The 24,598-nt window shown below is 42.9% G+C and overlaps 1 protein-coding gene across 1 annotated transcript in view; it reads left to right on the forward strand.

Moving 5' to 3' along the window:
- The window catches only part of LOC120842550 (A disintegrin and metalloproteinase with thrombospondin motifs 16-like), a 197,089-nt gene extending 172,708 nt beyond the window's left edge, over positions 1-24,381 (forward strand). Inside the window, exons 12-15 of the mRNA XM_040213686.1 lie at positions 6,604-6,739; positions 10,585-10,593; positions 14,305-14,424; positions 24,310-24,381. Of these exons, the coding sequence (XP_040069620.1) occupies positions 6,604-6,739; positions 10,585-10,593; positions 14,305-14,424; positions 24,310-24,381 (337 nt within the window). The remainder of the gene's footprint in view (positions 1-6,603; positions 6,740-10,584; positions 10,594-14,304; positions 14,425-24,309) is intronic.
- The last annotated feature ends 217 nt before the right edge of the window (positions 24,382-24,598 follow it).

Below are 24,598 nucleotides of genomic sequence, written 5' to 3' on the forward strand. Positions count from 1 at the left end.
CATAAGGAACCGCTTTCGAACGATAATGCTCGTGCACTTTCTCAAAAAGCGTGTCGTGGAGACACTTCACAAATGTTTGTAACGGTGTCGCCGCTCGGTATGAGCGAAGTAGATGTATTCGAAGCGAGAATATCTTCGTAAAGAAACCGCAGCGGTGTCTGGAAAAGTTTCGATCGCCCCCGCGTTGCCTCGTCAAGATGCCTCGTGCATGGCGTCATTTTGAACACGCCAACAAGCAAGACAACGCCTTCGTTGAATCCCCTAGTGCTTCATTCATGGGCCCGCAAGGTGTATGAAAGTGGAGCTGCTATGGCGGAACAACGTTATGTTCCAAAGTCCAAGTACATAAGCATAATACCGGCTCTCAGGCTTTAAGTAATTAATAAGAACGTTCGAGCCAGGGCAATTTTTTGTTTCACCGCAACTGGCTTCCACAGCTACACAGTCGTGGAGGAACCAGCTTTTCTGGAGCTGACCAAATGTGCAGTGCCGAAGTAGAACATTTCTCCCCGAACGTCGTTCTCAAGGACCGTCGTACTCGAAATGTACGTTGCTGCTAGGTATGTTCTCCACACTCTGCTGCACAGCTTCCCAAAGAAGGACGTGGGGTGTATCGCGATCTCCCCTGACAGCTCGTCGTCACGAGCTGGCGACATTTATGAGTCAGTGACGTGCCATGTGCTGAGTGAGGACTTCGTGTTTTACAGTTTTGTGCTTGTGTACCGCTGCATACGTGAACGCCATACTGCAAAGAATCTGCGTCCTCTCATCGAGGAAGTCATTGACAAGTGGGGCACACTTTTGACACTTTTTTGCTTTGTGGTCCCTGATAACGCTCGGAACTTGGTTTCTGCGATTGCGCGAACGCCGTGGGTGCACATTGCAAGTTTTTCTCAGACATTGCAACTTTCCGTTCAAAATGCCAAGAAAGAAACCAAAGGGTTCGCAGATATATGCACCAAAGCGCAAGCCAAAGAAGGGCACTATAAGTGGAGCAGCGGTGCAAGGACAAGACTGCACGATGTACAAAAGAGAATGGTCATAGAGGTTCCTCTTGAGCTAGTAAAATATGTAACACGGTGGAATAGGGAGTACGCCATGGTGGCACGCCTGCTGAAGCTCAAGGTCGTTGTTGCATTAGACCTTGCAGAAGCCGACACCGTTGAGAACTTGACCACGGACGAATGGCGTCTTTTAATAGCCTTGGTGTCAGAGCTGCAACCAATTGGAGAAGCTACAACAGCTGCTTGTGCCGAGCTTTCCCAACACTCGCCATGGTTGTTCCAATTGTTCAATTTGTAAAGATGTTGCTTTCTGTGGGCTCAAGTGAAACTCAAGACAAGGAATTTACCCAGAATCTTCTCAGATCAGTGAAAACAAGGTTCCTGGACATAAGCACACAAGCACCGCAAGCCCCTGTCATCTTCCTTGATACTCAAGTGAAGGATATGTCCTACGCCAAGGGAGAAAAATATAATCTAGAGTTCCTACTAAGTACAATGCTTCAGGATGTGCCAGACTCAACACAGCTCACGTCCAATGAAAGTTGTGACGAACAGCAATCTGAAACCAGTGAGCAGCTTTCAGTGTTGGTGATATTGAACAGCTTGGCATTGCCGAAAAAGAATTACGCACCAAGTTGTCTGATGGAAGAAGCCTAGGACTGCCTTCAGTTTCCACTTTTGCCACGTACCGACAGCCCAACTTACTGGCGGCAAACTGCATGCAAGGAAGCATATAGACGCTTTCAGGCAGCTGTGTATGGGCGCTGCCATAACCGACCTTCAGTTCTTGTTCCCTCTCATTCCGTTCGCACCACTTCATCATTACCGCAGCAGGAGAGGTTATTGCCATTTTAAGTGTTACTGTGTCATCCCCAGCATCGTCCCTTGGGGAGACTCGTCAACGCCCGCTTCAGTGGCTCGGCATCTCGGTAAGACAAGAGAAGGTCGGCTATGGCGGCTCAATCTGGCGCGCGCTGAAAGCGTCTATAAGAAGCTCGCATGCCGGGCGCGAAAATACTTTGCAATTTACGCAACCCAGGTCACAGTGTGTTCGAACACAGTGGCAAGCCGATAAATGTACATTACTGCAAAAAACGAAGAATATATATATATTTTTTTTTTTGCATTGGAATTAGAGGTAAATTGAGATAATTTTCTGATCTGCGAAAATTTGATGCCTAGTGTACTGTTTCACCTCAGCCGCAAATGGGTAGTGGAAAAAAAGCTAATAAGGTGTAAGATTTATTTTCACTTAGTTCCCACCGAACTGTGATTTTATGTTTATTATCCGCGTGAACCGTTGTATTATGTTTAGCATTCTAACTTTTTAGTAGATTTTGTTTATATATAATCTTATATCTTTTAACTCTGGTGATTATTGTCTAGTTGCGTTTTTACAATTATTTAAAAATATTTTTAAACAAACTAATCTTATAATCTGTATTCTTCTTTAGTGGTGGTATACTTACTATTCGAACATTATCCGATTCGTATTCCTATTCGATACGGTGCCACAATTATTCCGTTCGTATTCGATTCTGTTTAAAAAAAAAAAAAAAAAAACTATTCGCACGACCTCAGGAGCCCCGGACTCTCATGATTATGAGAACCCCCTTGCGTCCCCCCTATTGCGGTGGATCTCAGGAAGACCGCTGAGTACGGACTTGGTCATGAGGTACTCGGCGCGTCTGCCGTTGAGGCGCAGAGTGGAAGGTCCTTTACGGGCCCGAATTCTCATGGTCATGAGCGCAACGCTGCGTCCCCTTTTGCGGTGTATCTCGGGGGTGCCTCCGAGTACGCTCTCACTCATGAGGCACTAGGCGCGTCCGCCGTTGGGGCGGACGGCGGGAAGTCCTTTTCGGCCCCGGATTCTCGCGTTAATGAGAGCCCCGTTGCGTCCCCTATTGCGGTGGATCTCGGGAAGGCCATTGGGTATGGCCTTCGTCATGAGGTACTCGGTGCGTCCGCCGTCAGGACGGACAGCGAGAGAATCTTTGCGGCCCCGGATACTCACGGTTAGGGAACCCCGCTGCGTCCCCCATTGCGGCGGAGCTCAGGAGGGCCAATGAGTTTGGTCTCGGACATGAGGTACTCGGACCGCCGACCGTTGGGGCTATCGCCGGGAGGTTCTTTACGGTCGCGGATTGTCACGTTTATGAGAACCCCGTTGTGTTCCCTTTTCCGGTGGATCTCGGAAAGGCCGCTGAGATCGGTCTCGGTCATGAGGTACTGGACGCGTCTTCCGTTGGGGCGGCCAGCGGGAGGCCCCTTGCTTTCCCGAATCGTCACAGTTATGAGAATCCCGGTTCGTTTCCTATTGCGCTGGATCTCGGGAGTGCCGCTAAGTACGATCTCTGTCATTAGGCACTCGGTGCGTCCGCCGTTGCGGCGGACAGCGGGAGATGATTTGCAGGCCCGGATTCTCACGATTAAGACAACACCGTTGCGTCCCCTATTGCGGTGGATGTCCGGAGGGCCGCTGAGTGTGGTCTTTGTCATGAGGCACTCGGCACGTCCACCGTCAGGGCGGGCACCGGTAGGTGCTTTGCGGCCCCGGATTCTCATGGTTATGAGAACCCAGTGGCGTCCCCTGTTGCAGTGGATCTTGTTAGGGCCGCTGAGTACGCTCTCGGTCATGAGGTTCTCGGCGCGACTGCCTTTGAGGCGGACGGCGTATTTTTTTTTACGATCCCAATTTCTGTCACTGATCTGCAGTGCAGGCAGAACCGAGGCCAGTCCCTCTCGCACAGGAGACGACGACGAATGTTTTTAAGGCTCACTATATATAAAGTAGATGATAGCACTTCAAGGAGATAATCCTGAACTGCGAAAACTCATCGAGCACCTAGAGGGTGCTCGATGAGTCCCAGCGACACCAACACGGCGTGGCTGTTGGTACATCCCATCTGCCTTCACAAAGAAGACTTCAAAGTACGCCAAGACGACCCCACGGCTGAGCACCTTGGCTAGAGCACGGCACTTGCCAAGATGCGTGAAAAGTAGCACTCGATCAGGCGTCCAAAAAGTGTGCATAACTACACGAGCTCCCGTCATGAATGCCAACGATGGAAGAAACCGCCGACGAAGCCGTCAGGACACTTGCACCTGATTGCGCCGCCGACCACCCCGTTCAAGTGTATTGAAAGCAACCGTGAATAACTGTCGGAACCGGTCAAATAACACGATACGCCGAGACAGAAACCCTACCATCGGGACTGCCTTTGAAGTCTCCATGTATTTTTTTAATGCGATGCTCTCTGTCTTTCCCGCTTCCCGCCCCCCCCCCCCCCCACAAAGTTCCTGATTACAGACCGAGGATCATCGTTCATGGCACAGCCAACGCAAGATATGCTTCGTCTCAGCCACACAGCCCACCGTCGAGCTACGGCGTATAATCTCCAGACTAACGGGCTGACAAAACGGTCAAACAAGACCAACACTGCCGTGGTATCAACGTACGTTGATGTAGAACACAAGACGTGGGGCGCAGCTTTGCCGTATCTTAAGTCCGCCTACAACACAGTGGTTCAAATGACCACTGGAGTTTCACTATTTCAGCTGATTCCAGGTCCCAAGGTAACGACGATGGTGGAATAGATACTGCCCCAAGCGCCAGCTGCCGACGGGAGTGACAACGCCCAGGATCCTCTGCACTCAAAAGTCCGCCAGCTTGTCCGGCTCAGTATTCAAGACATTTAATTTGTCGACCCTGGCCGCTACAACCTCCGTCGTCGGTACGTTCTGTTCTAGCGAGGAGACTGCGTGCGGGTGTGGACAGTGGTTTGTCACCACGGCCTGAGTGAGAAGATGTGAAAACGGTTCTTTGGACCCTAGAAGCTTTTCCACCGCCTAGGTGACTTCACTACAAAGTGGTGCCTGAAGAAACCCAGCTTTCTTCACGCCGCCGGCTGCGATTCGAGGGGGTTTACGTATTTCGTCGCAAGCCGCTTTACGCACGATAGCACTGTGGAGGTTTCGTGTTCCAAGTTACTCTTCAGTGCACGTTTACGTTTTTTGTGTGTGTGTTTTGTTTTTTTGTGGCATCAAGGTGATGCATTTGTTTGTGAAGAGGGGAGTAATGCCGCGCGTGTAGGTGGCCAAGTATGTAGCCAGCCCGTGGCCGGATGGTTATCGTGCTTGACTCCCATGCAAACGGTAAAAGTTTGATGGCTGAGAGAGGACGCATCTTTTTGCTACATCTGCAAATGTAGCGTTCTGTTGAATTCAAGAACCCCACTGCTTCTTCGAGGTCCGAATGTTCTACGCGCCGAGGTCTCCACACCGATCGCTCCTGAACCCTAAGCATGTACAAGAGGGGCTCCGCTTACCGGCCCGTAGTCAGCCACGCCCCACTGCCCGATCCTACTGCTACGCCTCCATCGATGTCTGCGGCGAAAGACTTTCTTTATTTTGTTTTGGGCACAAGTTCGCCCCAAGAAACGTTTGGTTTGCTTGAGTTTTCGTCGCGTCATCTATTTAGATTTGTGACAATATTATGTGAAGGATGCAGAACTACAAAACAAAATAAATCTAAACCAGCATTTGGAGATGGTCAAATGCCTCTAAATTGATTTGTACACATTTTGGAATTGTTTTCTAAAAAAGTAACTACATTTGCTATAACGTTCTCTGCCGAAGTGAATTGCCCTTTTATTCTGAGACAATGTAGCTAACATATTCCCCAGTTTTGCTTGGAACCAACCGCTTGTAACATCGGCTTCGCTCGGTATTTAGGTATTAACAAAGAGTATTAGCGCGCGCGGCGTTTGTTCCTGGGGTTCACTTAAGAAGACACTTATGGCCACATTAATTTTTGGCGCTATGGTATGTCTAGAGAAAGATTTCAGGATAATAATAAAACTTCAAGATTTCTTTTTTATTGTTTTTTTCCATTAAAATATCTGAAATGTTTTTTTGTTTTTTTTAACTTAAATATTTTGATACTGAGTCAGGCTGTGCGCATACCTTTGCATACTGATCGTGCGTAACTGATATCAAAGTTTTTTTGAACAAAATTTGGTTTTTGTGTGTGATTTAGAGCCTGAAACTGCTCGATGACGCCAACGTAGACTCAGACTTGACCTCCTTTGGCCAGAGCCAGGCTATCTTGGCCCCATCTCGACAAACAAGTACCAATGTTAGGCTTAGCCACTGGTTTTTCGGCTGCCATCTGGCAACCTTGGGCCTAAATGCCCAAACAAGTACCAGTGTCAGGCTTTGCTTACGTTTTTTTGGTTTCCTTGTGGCAACGTTGAGCGTAAATAAACAAAAAAAGTGCCAGATTTAGTTTTCACTGCTGCATCTTCGGTTCATACGTGGCGTGCCTCCGGCAAAGAACAACCTTGCTGACGCAAAATAAATGTTGCATCAGGCATGTGGTGTCTGTGGCTCAATGTGGGCACTTCGAAAATTGCGTCACGAGCCAGAGAAGAGCCATTGAAAAATCAAAGGAATTAATCAGCTACTAACTAACGCCTATGAGCAAAAGCGTATTAGGTCAAATTTAGGCCTTTAGAATTCCCAAGCGTTTGTCAAGTTAGGTGTTTCTCTGGCGCGTCACATACTTTACTTTTAATCACATACACCTTTTCTATTTCAGAACTCTATCCACAAGTTGCTTCGAGCTTAAAACAAAGCAAAACTGCACGACAGAAGTGAAAGAGCTGCCAGGTGTTTCTATCAACTTAACAAAAATTTGCCAAATAGCCCATCCTAAACTTCTAGAGTGGAAATGGGTACGTGCAAGAATAACCATTCGATTTTATCACACATTGTAGTGAACGTTCAGTTCCAGTTTTTTTCATGTTTTCCCACATTAGAAATTAATGTTCTAACTGCGAGCATTATCTACATGCATAACTCGATAGTCTTCTGCGCTTCACTGACACTTTCTATAAAAAAAGCAGTTTGACTACTACAAATAAATCGATTTACCTAAACTTATCGGGCTCTTCAATATATGAAAAGCAAAGCATCAATTATGAATGTGTGCACATGTTTATAAAAGAGCCACTCTCGCCAGTTCCAAAGTATTTGAGTTGATGTGGGATCATATTTCCGAGCGCAATATTAAGCGGTTCTAAAAAGAAAAAAAAAAACTTTGTTTCTTTAACTTTTTATAGAAGCTTACCACAAATTTAAACCAAAACGTTGCATGCATCTATCAATATTGCTCATTCGACGTCACGTACATACTCTGACCATGGGGAAACGTAATTAGATTAGCTCAGTTATGGAACTGGTCACAGACGCTGATGGCACGTGCAGTAACCCCCCCCCCCCCCTTAGTTCTGCACCCACGGCTCGCCCACTATGGTAGCTGCAGGGTATTCTATTGAATGTTTACGTTTTCAAGCACAGCGTCTAGCCCACCGTACTCTATATAAGGCACCATTATGAAACGAAAATTTAGATGCGTTTTGAAACGATGGGATGCGGACTGACCTTAAGGAGGGGTAAACCCCCCTACGCGGGAGCTACAAAGCTGAGGTAATCAAGTAACGTTGCCTTGTTGAACAAATCACGGCGTCACGTACGAGGCAGCCTGGCGCAGTTCGTGGCAATGGGGAACGTGTTGTCTGGTGCGATTGCCAGTCTGCTACAAACAACGGCGCTGCACTGCGGCGGCAGCACCTTGTGCTTCAGCGCAGAAAAATTCAAGCTCTCCGAAGTGCTTGTTTGAAAGGATTAGTTCAGCAAAGTAGCGCAAATCATTCGTGACTCCGTGCTCAACGTGACGCCGTGCTCAACGTCGCAAACTGGCTCTTTCGCATGTGACGGATGCTGCCAGCAATGATACATGCTCGAACGGGAGCCCACCAGTGCACACAAGCGTAGGCGAATTCCGCGAGTCACATGGCCAACGACGAGCGCCCTGCTAGAACCCCCTGTAGCCTTTCTTCGAAAACGTACAGAACAAGCAAACAAATCTCCCTAAGTGCCCTTAACATGACGTAGGTAGCGCCCGGTGAGCTGCGCCTACACGGTGGTATTGACTGTGCTGTTGGCAGCCCTCCCTCGCCCGCTAAGATCAGCAAATTTTGGTAATTTCGCGCAACTAAAACTTTGCTTATTCGTTTCGTCAAATGTTAGGTGGAATTAGATCGAAATGTTTGGTTTGTGGTATTCCTAGGCGATACTAAAGCTATTTTGATTGTTTTCTTAATAATGAAAATGAACCGGTTTAGCCCTTTGAGTTAGTATGCAGTAATACTGCCAAAACGATAGCGGCTAACAATTTGTCTAAATATTTGTTATTCCATCATGGCCCAAGCATTACAGAGAGGGCAGAAATTGGGGCGGTTAAACATTATTAAATTGTGTTATACAGGCTCAAATCAATGATACTATTTAGCTAGGGCAGCCTTAAATCTGACGAAAATAAGAAGGGTTCTAATCACAAGAGGTTTCGGCATGAAAATAGTGTAGAAAGAGGAATGGGTTTGTGAAGTTTGCAGCCATGGTGGAGGCCTGAAGATATGTAGATGGAGTAATAACTAGTAAATTGTTAAGACTCGAGTTATTGTAAAAAAACAATGAAGTTGGTGCGTGAATAATACGTGCAAATGCACATGGGCTTACGACAATGAGTACTGTTTTGTTGCGGCAACGCTGCCACTTTTTATGGTTCTGTAATCTAGTTACCCGTAGCGCAATATGAAAAATACCTATCGTTTTCGTATTTTTTCGATACCACCGACTTGTAAGCATTAAAAGCAGAGGACAAAACTCTAAAGTTCGCAATCCAGACACTAGCTCCACATAGACCAATCAAAATTATAAATACTTGAATTGTCAAATAGTTTAAAACGATTACACATTATGTAATATTCGACACTAAAAAGTTGTAAAGATCTTTGTTCCTATCATAGGTAAAATAAGTTAACAACTTTTTTTCATCCGTGCCGGAGCGTCTTTCGCTATCCGAACCCACTTCCTTTCCAGCCTCCTGAGTGCCGATTCAAACGACGGACCGAATCGCGATTTTCGTCCGCGGACCGCGTATCGCGTGACCGTCACGTTACTACTTATTGCGATCCATGCGACGTGTTTTTAAACGCGGACTCATCAAGTGAAGCTGCTTTTCACTAGCGGATTTTCGGTCGTTGACTGATTTGAAAAGCCTTTTGTTTGGTAATGGCAGAACGTTTTTTCTGTGGTTGTGCTTGGACGATTAAAACAAAAATGGCTCATTAGCGTGTTTTTTTGCTCTCGCTTGTGCGTTTTGTCTCGCGATTCCTTGTTCCACGCGTGAAAGAAGCTGCAGAAACTTTGCGTGGCCCTGACGCGACACAAGTTCCCTACTCCACCGTGCTTGCGTCAAATATATTTTGTCAAAACGTCTCTAGCATAGCACGCCGCAAACGTTTTTGCGCATCCAATCAGCTTCTCACCTAGCAAGACCTTTATTGTGGCTGTGGTGTAGTGAAGTGCTGCGCGCGAAGTTTGCATAAAGCCATCTCCGAACGCCCTTTCGCCAGCCCAGGACTTCGTCCCCTTTACGCCTAAGGCTTTTCGAGCAGGACCATGCTTGTGCCACTGCCATGCCTTGCGCAATTAGTAAAACTAGTGGCGCTTCGTGCTAAGCCTAGGCTGTGTTCTTTTCTCACTCTGCATGTAACAGCAGCGCATGATTTTATTTCGGCAGCTACTCGATTTTGCCAAAACTAAGAACCTGCCTTTCAAGCTTCGATTTTATAAACTCCTGATCGTACAAAACTCGTACGTTTATGATACGGATTCCAAACCGTCGTGGAATGTAATCGCTAGCGATTACAAAATGCTTCTGCAACATCGTCTGGAACAGTCGATAACATTACATTGCATATAGTAAACTGCCGAAGCATCCGAAATAAATCAGATGACCTAGCTAGTCTGATCACAGTTAACACTCCAGACGTTGTTATTGGAACTGAGTCAAGGCTGGACCCGTCATTTCTTAACACTGAAGTTTTCCCTCCAAACTTTGTTGTCGTCCGTAATGACAGAGATAATCGCGGTGGCGGTGTATTTTTGCTCGTTCATCAGAGCCTACACAGCATTCCTGAATATATTACCGGCGTAACCTGTGAAATGCCGTGGGTGTAAGATTTTCCTCTCCCGAGGTGAATACTTAACTGCTTGTTCTTTTTATAGGCCGCCATCGAGCACTGCTCAACCGCTTCTTTTATTGTATAATGCGCGTTCTGTTGTTGCGTCCTGTCATGCGGTCTTGTGTGGGGATTTTAATCTACCAGATGTTACTTGGTTAGATCATCGTCCCATGATTGAAAATTTAGCCTGCTCTACACGACCTTTTCGGACATTATTAATAAATTCCATTTAGATCAGTTTGTCACAGAACCCACAAGACTTGACGTTATTCGTGCAAGTGTTTTCGATATTTTTCTTTGTAATAGGTTTCCATCGATCATTCCGCTTTAGTAGTTCCAGGAATAAGTGACCATGAGGCAGTAGAAGCGACTATGAAATGTTTGAATGTGCCTGGATATAGAAACCTACCCAAAAGGCGTACATGTTCAATAGAGGGGATTATGATAGTTTAGGTTTTGACCTTTTGGATTCTTCGTGTGATTTTAAGGTGCACAGTGTGTCAAGTGATCGGAATACCTTGTGGAACCATCTTTAAAAATAAAATGCAAGAATTGGTAGATATTTATGTTTCAACAAAGATGGTCAACGCGAAGTGCAAACAAGATAAGTCATGGATGAATTCAGAAATCAGACCATCAATAAATAAAAAAAGCGTTTTTTTGTACAAAATGAAAATGTAACGATTCACTGATCTTGAACCAGCTTAAATATCTTTAAAAATACCCCAAAGTAAAACTGAAAAAAGCTGAATCAAATTATTTTCTCTCACTTGACAGCGAACGTAATGGCCGACGACCAGACTCGAGATTCTGCAAGGCAGAAGGTTCTCCTCACCATGGGGAAGGAGAAACCGCTAGCGGTGGACAGGGTAGAAGGGTGGAAAGGAGTAAGCGGAGCAAAAGTGGAAAGCGCGAACTGGTCGTCGGCCTTTAAGGACTGTCCCGAAGAACTCTGGAAGTATGTAAAATCTCAACGAAAGGACGTGGCTAGTGTCCCCTCTCTTCTGGTTGTCGATAATCTTGTGACAGACGATAGCGTCAAAACAGCCGCTTTCAATAAATAGTTCAAATCTGTGTTTTGAACTTTTGCATCTTATTGACTACCGCCGACGGCTAATAAAGTTATGGGTAAAATGAACGAACTCGCGTTCGATCACAATGGGGTAGGAAAATTACTAGGCAATATAAAACTAGGAAACGCACATGGGCCGGATGGAGTTCCAAATATTGTATTGAAATCTTGAGCCGATATTATAGCATCACACTTATTAATAATAATTATGAATTTGCTAGAGGGTGGACGTCTACGTGATGATTGGAAGTTAGGTAATGGAGTTCCAATACCAAAGAACGGTAAACTATAGTGTCAAAAACCATAGGCCGATTCCCCTAACGAATGAATCTTATAAGATAATGGAACATATAATTTATTCTAACCTTATTATTCATTTAAATATCAACAATGTCTTTTGCTCAGCTCAACACGGTTTCTGCACAGGGTTATAATGTAGCACTCAGCTCCTAGAATTTTATCGTGACCTTGATTGTGCATTTGATAGATGCTGTCGAAGTGATTGAATTTTTCTAGATTTCAGGAAAGGTTTTGAGGTGGTTAATCACCCGCTCTTGCTTCATAAATTACATAGCCTAAACATAGATGTAAAAGTTTTGTGATGGATAGCAAATTCTCTTATTCCAAGAAAACAGCGCGTCATCATGAATGGATTGGAAATGTCACGGGTGGTGACCAGAATAACAATAAATAAACAGGAAGAACTAAACGTTCAATGTGGCGAACTTGTGCCAAAACAAAAAGAGAATAGAAAATAATAACAAAGCGTCGCGAGCGTCGAGGTCGGCGAGACAGCAGAGTCGAGCGCTGGGGCGAAACTGACTCGACAAGGTCGCGGGCGGCCTCTTATCTAGAGTGAGTCACTATCTCGAAGATTCGGCGGAGAAGGTTCGAGCGTAGCGCGCTCGGGGCGAGAATGAACAAGCACTTTCTAGAACAACAAAAACAAGGATGAACGATAGTTATGTCCGCAGCAAGAATGAACGAGAACTTTCTACAAGTCCGTGACCCTGCGCGCGGCAATATGTAGATGTAATGTCAGGTGTACCACAAGGCTGTTTTAGGCCCTTCCCTTTTTCTAATTTTCATTAATGATATCACGCACGGAATATCATCGAATATAAGGTTGTATGCTAACCATTGCGTTTTATACAGACCAGTGACCAATGACAACAACGTCCAGGTCCTACAGGGCGATTTAAATAAGATCACAGAGTGGTGTGACAAGTGTAAAGTATTCCTTAATGTATCCAACTAAGTCCACGTTCGATTTACTCGAAAACGTAAAATTGTCTCTGTTGATTTTAAACTAAAAAATCTTCCTTTGGAACTTAGCACTGAGGCAGTACATCTCGGGATACACTTAACTGCTGATTCAAGATGGAATAATCACGTAAACTTATTACGTTCTCAGACCAGCGGAATGCTCCATTTTTTGCGTCGCAATTTCTGCAAAGTATCGGCTCATCTGAAAGAAACACTCTACTTTTATTACGTCCTCCCAATCATGGACTGCGCTTGTACTCTTTTGGACCCGCACACGCAAACATATATACATCAAATCCAAAGAATTCATCATCAAACCGCGAGATATGTGCTAAATAACTATAATTTACACGATAGTGTCTCTCCAACTCGGATGGAAACCTTTACAACTAAGCCGAAAAGTGCCTCCGTCTTAAGTTTATGTATAATCTTTATCACGGTTGCATCGGAATAGATAAGTCGCGATACCTAGTGGAACCTCATTACGTTTTTCTTAGAACTAGTGATCAAAAAGTGATCCGAGAAATTTGCATTCGGACTGACGTTCTAAAATATTAGTTTTTTCCACGGACAGTTAATGACTGGAACGTGCTGCCCGACTCACTGGTAGAGCTTCCTAATGTACAATCATTTTTCTGATGAAATATGTTATTGTAGTCGGTTCGATGATTTTTTGTGTGACTTCTGCAAGCTGTTAATCATTGTCTCACGTTATGGCAGTATATATTGGCATGTTTCTCCTGTATGACTTGGTTATTTCGCTGTTGTTCATTTTCTCCTATTTTTTAATAGCTCCAGCGGAAGCTGTCTTAATGGTTTCCTTTGGGACTCTTTTAGTACAATCGTTTCCTTTGAAAAACACGCTCTACTATCCTACTGAGCCGCACAATTTCCGCACTCTTCAAGGTGCATAACTATTCGGGAGCTAGGAAAATAATATTTTACTGATCTCTTGTGCTTACTCGACCGATCATTCACACACCGCTTGATTTTTTTTTTTTTTTTACGTACGAAAAACCGCACGTCATTGGTATCTGATAAACAACGTTTTCGCGGCAGTCGACTGAAGCATCACTATGTTTTTTTCTGACAACCTGATTGTCCTCCAAAAAAGGACGTCACATTGTCTAATCTAAAGTCAGTCTAGAGAGCAGTTTTGCACCGAAGCTACCCCGCGATACACATCAAGTTTAAAAACACGCCATGAAAAAACTAAACGCGCACTGCCCTGCCACTTTGTCTTTGGCCTCTTTACCATCCCACTGATTGTTAATACCAGTTTCCTCACTAGCCTTTTCCCCATACTCTCACTGTAACCCCTTTCTTTTAGCCGAAGCAGTTGGCTATCCGCTGAACCTGGTCATGTATGAGGACAAGATTTTTTGAAGGAACTATCCCAACAGATACATGACTATTCCTATTTGGACTAAATTAGAAAGGCAACTCTTATATGGCAACAAGGGATTTGTCGCCACTTTGCCGTACTCCCAACACAGTAGTCCCCCATGTTTGACACATCTTGTTTTTCTGCCTTCTTTGTAACCTAGGTCTTGGGCTTTAGAAATGTATAAATTACCAGTTTTGTTAAACTTAATTTCTGTTGACGATTTCAATCATCGCTCCGAATTGGGAGCGAGGTGGGTCTTCGTGTGAATCGTATTCAGTGCTTTTTCTTAATTCTTGCAGTTTGCGACATCATACACTATAGGTCGATCAACATTTGGTCTTCGTTTCGTCCTAAATTCTAATTGAAAATCGCTGATAACACGAATAAACGAATCACAAAATAAAAAGGCAAACTAAAAAAATGATAATGCGTAGCCTATATTTATCAATTTCAAACTGACTCTTTTTTTTTCTTTTTTCTAAGCAGGAGCTTACAGGAATTTGTCGTTTTAAATGCTGTAGTCGTCTCTCCCTAACGTACGATGAGGAGACCTGCGGCGCTGAGCATATTTTACCGGATGGAGCTGACTGTGGACGTGGAAAGGTAAGTAGTTGCATATCTGTACTTCAGTTGTCTTCGGTGATTAAAGAGCAAGAATGGTCCCTTTTGCAAAAACTGCTTTTAATTTTTATTGTTTTTATATTTTCATTCGTAAACCTAAAGAAGGCTGTTATTTTTTATTTGACTTACACGTGCCCAATATCTTAGGCTTGTTAAACGTCCTTTTTGGGATGCTATAGTTTCGATATATTTAAAAACACAACTGCGTATCTATCAACAATCAGCAAATCGTTTACACTTATTATTAAAAACTAACGTTGTGTGTGGTCTTCAAAGTAGTGTTACAGAAGAAAGTAAAAAATATAGCGTTCTATGTAATCATTTCTGTGTTAGCTTTTTCCGATGTTCCAGACATCTGGTAGTTGCATGAGGAAACCATACTTTTTGTGGGAATGCCAATTGTTTGAGCAATTAGGCGAAATTTGAATCGTAATCTTGTTTTCTAGAAATGATTTATAAACTGAATGCAGCATCATCAAAATCACGCGTAGAAGGTTTTTTGTTTTTTTTCACTGTACCACTTTACGAAATTTGAGAAATGCACGCGAAAATCGCGGTTATAGTGGACCTAGCTCACACGGTTTATGATTGAAATTTTGCTTCGGTTTTGAAGTTTAGTTTTCAATTTACTTTTATATCGTTTTACAGTGTATACACGTACACCCGTGAGCGATATGAAGGTGAACAGCCCTCTTCTTGTTTTTGACGCTCCTGCTAGTTTTGGAACCAGCTCTGTTCCAGAAGAGGGCTAGAAGGCAAAGTTTAGACACCCCAGCCACGTACCATTTGAGACGTTGAGAGTTAATATAGCTTTAGGGAGCCGTAAATCAGGCGACGGACCAGGTAAGGTGTTCACCTTCATATTGCCGGCGGGTGTGCATTTTAGTGAGTTCTGTTGAAGATACTTCTACGCTTGTCCTTGATGTATTTTAGACTTACTTATTTTAGAACCACACGGCAGAAGATAATTTTTAAAAGCACTACAGAAATGTCCAGCAGCAAGCATATCATTTTACTCGCGCTGTTTAATTGGCTTCATTGGCATTCAGCTTTTTCTATGTTTCGATTTCAAGAGTTCGTGAAAGAAAATCGGTCGAACTGTTTTCCACTTTAAGTAATCTCTCTGACACTAGTGTGGCCAACGTAAAGTCTCACGAGATACCACTGACAAAAGGACGCTTCTTTGTCGGGGTATTATTTCAAGTATTAAAACAGAATTTTAAGTATTAGTCTCTAGGAAAACATGATGATACATTTATGAGAATTGCAATGTTGAAGTAGTCCTTGAGGTTACCCTATGGAAGTGGTTATCAACCATTGATGTTTCGCGGACCCCTTGTAGATAGGCGGAGGTGATGGAGGACTCCGTTCGGGGTAAGGGGAATAGAGAGGTACAGGTTAATCATCATGATGATTTAATACATGAATATATGTTATTGCTTGCGTGAAGTAGACTTAGTTCATTGACATACGCACGAGACAACTCAGCCGGATATTAGAACGTTTACTCTCAATGTCAAAAAAGACAACTTGTATTGCCAGGCTTGACTGATAAGACAAGGCTTCGCGGACGCCTAGGATGTCTTCGCGGACCCCAAATGGTCCGCGGATTCCCATTTGAGAACCACTGCCCTATGGTTACGACAGGAAAATGTGATTTATTGACTGAACAGAAGCAAAGCGCTTGCATTCGATTTCGGCTAGTAACAATCAAGATCTTGGATGAACCTTTAGATGGTGACTCATGTGCAATCGCTTAAATTAGGTAAACATCCGAACTTTAATTACGAAATCCTGCAACTTCGCACTTGCCTGGCGTGTTTCTAACCGCAGCGTTTGCCTGCGATGAAAAGCAGCAGCTTATCAACACTCGCGTTTACCTATTTGTTTCGGCAAATGCTATTGGTTGGACGACGAACTAATGCATGTTTCCAAAATATTGACGAAAAAAAAGTAAGTCTAAGTGCTATTTCCTGAAAGTATAAAACGTTTTCACCGCCTCTTTGAGGTGAAACGAAGTATACGTAATTGTCATCGTCAAATTCGTTTTTTTTTTTTTAATTTTCACTTAACGCCATTTTAGTTTTTCGCGCGATTATGCAGTGGATGCGACCACGGTGGAAGAAAAAAGATGTCTCGAAAAAGGACCATAAAGGGAGTACAACTTTCATTTGGGTTTTGTGTATCTCCCGTCAGGTACATTGTCGGGTTCGGGTTCGTAAAATCCCTGCATAGGCCGTTTTGCTCCTCGTGGCCGCCATGTCGATTTCTGACGTTGATTATTTGGATTAAAATAGCGCATGAATTTATTCGCTGAATTGCAGGTGCTTGAAATCAAGGGGTTTATGCCAATAGATCCACTTTTATATGGGTAGTAGCTCAACGTACTGTCATTTATGGAATTGAATCTGTCCAGGATCGATCAGCGCGCTTTATTTGATCTAAGTATTTTCGTCTTGCTAGCGTTTCGTTAATTAAATTAAATCTTGGCCTTCCTGACCTATTAATTGGAAGAAAACTTTCGCGTCTATCTCTGTTTTATATGTTTTTTTTTTATAACCCTTCCTTGAAACAAATACTTATTACACAACCATCATACCTCTCAGCCCTCAAGGATCCCCAGTTCAAAGCTGCTATTTATTAATGCAGCACAAATATTTTTTTTCATCCTCAAAACCAGCTTAGAGCGAAGCCGGCTTCCCCCTTCCATTGCCTCCATTGAAAATTCGTCATAATTTATATCCCCCATAACTGAATATATTTATAATCCTGCATTTATTTAAGGTGTGTATTTTTACTACATATTCTACCACTGTTGGTGTATTTACTCCATGTACCCACTCCTCTGTAATGGCCCAAAAGGCCGTGTAGGTATTAAAAAAAAATAAACGAAGGTGGGTGTACCTCGATGCTGGATACCTGGAGGTCTACACACTATTTTATATATTGTTTTTCAATCAGCCAGTAAGAGCTCGGCGTTCGTATACATAATCGCAAACTTAATGCATGAAGCAGAATAATTTACGCTCCACATATAATCTATTTCTTACAGTAAACAACGAATATTTCGTATTATATAACTATTTCGGTAAGCGAGTGAAATTTCGGCAGAAATAGGGAAGTTTCAGCGTCCTCTAGGAACATTTTGACCTTCCCTGGTGGTGGCCCCGGTTGAGCGTTTCGCAGACTTAAGCGCGATCCAACCCAAAGCGTTTTTGTGCGCGCATAGGCTGTGAGGCTCCCGAAAATTGCATATTTCGTGACGTCGCGCTGATTCCGTGCACCTTCCCGGAGCGCATAGAAAAGTTCGATATTTTCAAGCTTTTCTGAAGGCGCTAGAAAACTCGCTGTGACATAGTAGGGCGCTCCTGCCTGCAGCCAAACGGTGGAGGGAAGTAAGTCCGGCTCCGCGTTTCTTCACCGTTTGACGCAGATGCTCCGCTCGACCGAAGCGACACCTTCCTAACCAACGCGTATGATTGTGACTCAGAAAGCGTCTCGGAAACAGCAAAAATGTCACAAAATACGCAATTTCCGGGAAGCGCACAGCCTACGAGCGCACAAAAACGCGTTGGTTTGGATCGCGCTTTAAAAAAAAAACGTGAAATCGTGTACGCGAAGGAGGGCGGTTTCTACACAAAACAAGTACACGAAACGTCATAATCAGCTGTGCTTGATACCTTATAGTGCATATGCCGTTTTTACCCGCTGACTTGGAATTTTATGTCATGCTCAGCAGTTACCAGTTCGTTTGCGTCCTTACATTTATTTCATAAATATGTTCATTTTTGTGTCGCAATCATGGACAACTCATAATGTGTGACCTTTTTTTTTCGGAGGGGGGGGGGGGGGAGAGAGAACGGATATTACCGATACATCATTGTCACAAAACGTAAGATGTTTGGACTTTCCTTGATCTTCAGTGAAAAAGGACTTTTTAACTTCAACATCTATCGAACTAACATTGCGATCAAAGTAATATTGATATAAAATGCTTTAACATCAACGAAATCTAAGTGTACATGCTGTAGCTACCCCTCCACGTAATTGTCATGCAGATTCAGACACTTATGAAATACCTCAAAGATTACGATGCCTACCTCGAAGAATGTTCCGATCTGGGCTCATAATCATTCCATCAGGCGTTCATCAAGACTATCATTGGCTACAGATTTGTAATAATTATTTAGGAAACTGCATGAAGTGGCAGGGAGGACGATCAGACGTTTATAATTATGGGGGTCAGAGAATAACATCTGTGGCAACAGAAGGTCTCGTGGAGCACGGGATAGATAGACCGGGGATCCAGGTTGTGACCTTCTTCGAGGAGGGGTTGCAATATCTTTTGCCGGCTTATGAAAATCGCCTTAACGTGAACGGATATTTTTCTGAGAAGTCGCTGCATGATGTGCCTAAGTTTTATACATATTAAAACATTTTTCATCAGGCGAACCTTCTAAGCCAGTTCATCGAATGTTAAAAAACACAGTCCTCGTATTGCACTTCATATGAAATATTGACCCGAACAGAATAAATGCATATTATATATCTGCATTTTCACAATTATGGAGGTGTGGGAGTATCTTTTATTTCTCCGTGCTGCCGCAGTGAGTTCGGCGAAGCGAACTTACACCCGCTTTAAATCGCGTGCCGACGATTACTTTGCTACTGTATCGAATACATTGCCATGCTTTTGACTCCCACATACATGTCTTCCCCTTTCATCTATTTAAATATTGATAGTAAAGCAACAACATATTTGCAAACATCGCAATTTTAAGGTTTTTCAACCGCGAATAAATATCTTTCAATTCTTGTATACATTATGGAACCCCTGACACATGAAAAAGTCATTTAGGTTGAATATTGGTCGTGTCATTGGTGAATTAGCACGCCCTCGGGCATGAACCTCGCGCGTAGAACGCGCTGTGTCAGGAATGGTGTCACTGACTGGCCGATCGCTCAATTGTCATTTGACGGAAATAACATTAACATTTATTAATTAAATTGGAATGCCAATGCATTGCATTTTGCGTTACGTTTATTGAACTTCGAAATGTGATGTGTTTTGTTAAATATTGACGATAGCAAAACGACTTACTTCAAACCCTTGTAATTGCGGAGGCACTTACCTGCGAATCAATGTTTTTACATTGTCGAGTGTAATAGGTAGTGGAGCGGTGAAAAGGTTGTGAATGTTTTTTTGGGGGGTTTCCACTGTATCTCTATGTGTGGTTTCCGTGCATATGACAACGATGCACGGTGCATGTTGCTTTAAACATGATTGCCCACGAAACATCAGAATCAGAATCAGTTTATTTTGTCTATATGTACAGACGACAGGGGCATGGCCAAAAAGCCAACACATGTTGGCTTGACTGGGCCCCACCCCCGTTTTCTTGACAGAGGCGGATCAGCAAATTGTAAGACAATGAAACAAAATCGATAATTATATAGCAGGAAGACGTTTAAAAAAAACACAAAAAAAAACATGTAGACACTTGTAGCCGGGAATTAGAACACTGATATTATGAGGCACAATACAAAAATAAGTGAGCTACAGAAAAATATTTTTGATGGCACGAGGTGTTAGTGTTTCTATGGTGAAGTTGTTGCTCCTTAGATTGTTCAATAATGATGGGAGGTGGTGTCTCAACATCTGCGTTCCATAGTTTGTTCTGCTGTACGGTACCTTCCAGACATCCTCATTACGAGTAGAATAAAAATTTATACTCCGTGCTAGACCAGCGATCTCTTGAAATAAAGGATTGTTCAGTTTAATGCCAGCTGTGTATCTTAAAATTATTGTGTAGTCATACAGGTTGGTAACTGGAATGATATGCAGAGTCTTAAAAAGGGGCTGTGTATGAGAATCATATGGGGCATTGACGATACTCCTTATGGCCTTTTTCTGAGAGACATGAAGATTGTTTATATTGGTTAATGTTGTCATTAACCAATATAATTATTGTCATCTGGTTCCCCAAACCAGATGACAATAATTTAGATGTGAAGAAAATAGAGAGTTGTATAAAAGGAGTTTAATTTTTACTGGAAGATTGAAGCGAAACCTGTTAAGAATGCCAACGGCTTTCGAAACCTTGCGAATGAGACCTTCAATGTGAAAATCCCAAGACAGGTTTTCCTGAAAAATTGCGCCTAGTGTTTTAGTACTAGGTACTAGTTCAATGATGGAGGGCCCAAGAACAAGGTTGTAGTCGAAAACCAAAGACTTATTCTTCGGTTTAAAGAGCACTGCCTTAGTTTTGGAAGTGTTAATAGGAAGTGAATTTACAGAGCTCCATTTGTGGAGAGAGTTAAGAGTACGATTTGCGACTTGCCCGAGCTTTTCCTTATCTTGAGCAGAAAAAAATAAACTAGTGTCATCGGCATATATAACATAAGTTGCCTCTGTACTAATTTTGACAATATCATTGATATATATGTTAAAAAGTAGAGGACCCAGCATACTTCCCTGAGGAACACCGACAGCTAATGACTGTAAACCTGAACGCTGATTGTCGATGACAACACACTGTTGGCGAAATTCTAAATATGAAGCCACAACGTCAAGAGTTACTCCACAAAAGCCGTAAAACTCAAGCTTTTTAAGTAGAGTAATATGATTAATGCGGTCAAATGCCTTAGAAAAGTCCACAAATATACCCAGAGTGGTACACTTTTCTTCGAATGTTTTCAAGATTATTTCTTTCTGGGTTAGCAAGGCAAGTTCAGTCGAACGCCCCTTTCGAAAGCCATACTGCGAGGGGGTCAGAATAGAGAATTGGTTGCAAAACGACGAAATTCTGGTGTGGATGAGCTTTTCCAGGCACTTAGAGAAGACGGGTAAAATGGAGATAGGCCTGTAATTGGATTGATCATTCTTGTCGTCACCTTTAAAAATAAACACCACATTGGCAATTTGCATTTTACGCGGAAAAGTACCCGAAGAAATTGCAACATTGTAAGGCCTAATTTGAATAACGTCAATGTCACTTGATTTACTGTTTTGAATGGAATTGAATGTACTGAAAACTTCGTATTCGTCAGTAGGGTGAAAAAAGGCACTGCTTTCATTGCGAGTTTCTAGGTAGCTTGTCGACAGAGGGTTATGGCTGCTATGAACACTGTTAGCGAAATAGTTGTTAAACGATTCTCCGAGTTCTTGTCCGCGCAATATTCTATCACCAATTTTAATTTCTAAAATGCTATTGTTTTCAAGAGATCGATTTAGGAGTTGATTTACTATTTTCCATGTTTTGTCTACTCTTGACATTGTGGCTACATTAAATAAAGAGTGCAAATAATTTTTCTTTGCTTGCCTAAGCATTTTAGTCAGTCTATTTCTATGTGTCCTGAACTTTTTTAAATCACCAGGCTTCCTAGTATTTATGAATTGTATAATTTATTTTTCATACGAATCATCTTGAGACATTCTTGGGTTACCCACGGCTTATGAGTGTTTTTCTTTTGTTGGATTGGTTTATAGTGAAAACTACTGTTATATACTTCCAAAAAAAGTGCTAGGAAATTGACGTACGCGTCATCAGCGGAACTTGAGTTGTATACTGGGTTCCAGTTTACGTCACCAATCAAGGACCTAAAGGTTTCGAGGGTCTGAGAATTTATGTCTCGAAACACACGAATGGCTGCAGGTGTATCACAATGAATAACATTGACGTTACTAGCGATCATGAATATTGGCAAATGATCACTTATCTGTACACCAATGACACCGCCGTATGCGCTACCTAAATCGGTATTGGTTATGAATAGGTCGATAAGCGTGGATGAGACACTTGTAACATGTGTTGGCGATGTAATGACGTTGACACAGTCGTTTGAATCAAGGACACTTTTAAATGAACATTGCACGCTTGAGGCAACAAGCATGTTGACATTAAAATCCCCAGCCACAAAAAGATTATACTTGTTTACACTTGAAAAATCTAGAAACTTATCGAAATAACACAAAAAATTGTTAGAGTTTCCACTTGAGGGCCTATGCACCACACTAAAAATATTTTGCGCACACTTCAGCGTTAGAATCTCAAAATCATCACATATGCTAGAAACCTCAGTAACGATTTCGCAGTCAAAAGTAGCTTTTACACAATTCAATATTCCTCCACCCCTTTTGCAATCACGATTTAAGAAAAAAGTTTTGTATTTATTCAGTTTCAGTACCTCCTCCTCACTTTGGTACCAGGTTTCGGTGAGCATAATTACGTCGAACGAGAATCCAAAGTCTTGGAACAATGCACACAGTTCGTCCTCTTTATTACGCGCAGAACGCAGATTCGAATGAAAGAAATATATCGATTTTCCTTTAGTGGGTGTAAAAAGAGGGGTTATTTCACTTGGCGTATGATGTGTGTGAGCAGCCATGATGAAGAAACAAGACTACAAGAAAAGATATGCTAAAGTTGCTACATCATCTTGGCAAGATCGCTAGTGCTACTGATATGGACAACCCGTGACTCATCTGTTTTTCGTGCGTAGATTTTTCCTCCCCTCGTCCACGCAGATTTCCACTTTAGTTCGTTCTTTTTGGCGATAGTCATGCCAAGCAGTTTTTTTAGCTCCGGACACAAGTGTTCGTTGACGTAGACAGGGGCGCGTGTAGCATGACCTAGATCGGCCGTTGATACCCGTTTCCTTCGTGCTTTCTCAATTACAGCGTCCCGTCTCGAACGATACTTAAACTGTGCAATGATGAGCGGGCATGACGATGAATTGCCAGCAGGAACGCGATGACATACGTCGATATCGCACGGAAGGATTGGTTCATCAATCAGATTGCCGATATTTTGTAAGATTACTGCCAGATCTTCATTTTGGACTGAGGGAACACCCTTAATCTCTATGTTGCGATTTCTAGAGTACTGTTCACAGGCCGTGAGCCGACGTTCACTCTGTTCGGCTTGGCTTTTCAGGGCTTTACATTCCTCTCGGAGGTCACCGTTGTTGTTTTTCAAGCTTGCATTTTCTTTTTTTAGCATGGCGACATCAGCCCTCATATCCTCAAAGTCTTTGTTGAAATTATAGAGACTCAGCTTGATCTCTCTGAGCTCTTTCCGAATTTCTCTCTCGAAAACACTACGGAAATCTTTGAACTCTTGCTTTATCTCTTTTTTTAGGTCGTCACACAGTTTAGCAAAATCAGGAGTCATTGCACAAACGGTTAAGCAAACAGCACGCTAAATGGCAGCAGCGTCAGCAATATGGCGCAAAATACAGAATTAGGCATGCAAGTTACAAAAATAAAGAACGTTTGCTTCCAACCTGTGAACGGAGAAGGATGATAAGCCCTCCGAACAGCTCGCTGCCGCCGCTGCCAAAAAACTGGCCGCTGGTCCAAGGCTCCTTTTCGGCTGTTTGCGGTGGTGGCGCTGTTGGTCTCGGTTGAAACGTGGACCGGTCTTGATCTTGATGCGGCACGTGGAAGGTCACTCCTGACGATGATGGTGCGTTAGGGGCTGCGGCAGGATTGTGAAGGTATCTGTGAACAGAGTATCTGTTCACAGGTACTCTGTTTGAACAGAACATGTATCTGAATGCTGCGCATAATCTACTGCACCCTTTATTAGAGCCTCAACCTTACAGATAGGGTGTTAGCCAGGCAAATATAAAGTGTCATGCTAGTGCACTTTTTCTGATAAGCTCTTTTATTGTCTATGGGTTTCACGTATTGTAGTCGTATAGGTCCATAAAAGTAAGTTCAAAATATTGTAGTGTGGAGCCCTTAAATATGGTATGAAAAGCAAGTGCCAAGGGCGGGTTTGTCGACACTTTTTGTCTGTGCTGAGTTTGATTAAGGCTTTAACTTAAATAACTAAATATCCAAAGTTGTGTTTTATTTTCTAGAGATGCGTAAGAGGCACGTGCGGCTACTACGACAAACACGGAGCACCGACGACCCAACGGCAAGGTGCTTGAACATAAATATACAACTACTCGCAGGAATATCTCTTCAAATCGTAAAGAAAAAGAGGTCTGTAGAAAACTCAAGTTTCAAGATTAACGATTTCTCTGCAACGCAGAATAAAAAATCAACTAAACTGCAGCTACTTCAAGCCTAAAGAGCATACATAAACAAGACCAAGTAAGCGACTTTGTAAACATAGTAAATAAATTTAGTGTTCATTTGAATTGT

This window comes from Ixodes scapularis, unplaced genomic scaffold (genome assembly GCF_016920785.2).
Source record: "Ixodes scapularis isolate PalLabHiFi unplaced genomic scaffold, ASM1692078v2 ptg000460l_1___fragment_1__unscaffolded, whole genome shotgun sequence".
Taxonomy (NCBI): Eukaryota; Metazoa; Arthropoda; class Arachnida; order Ixodida; family Ixodidae; genus Ixodes; species Ixodes scapularis.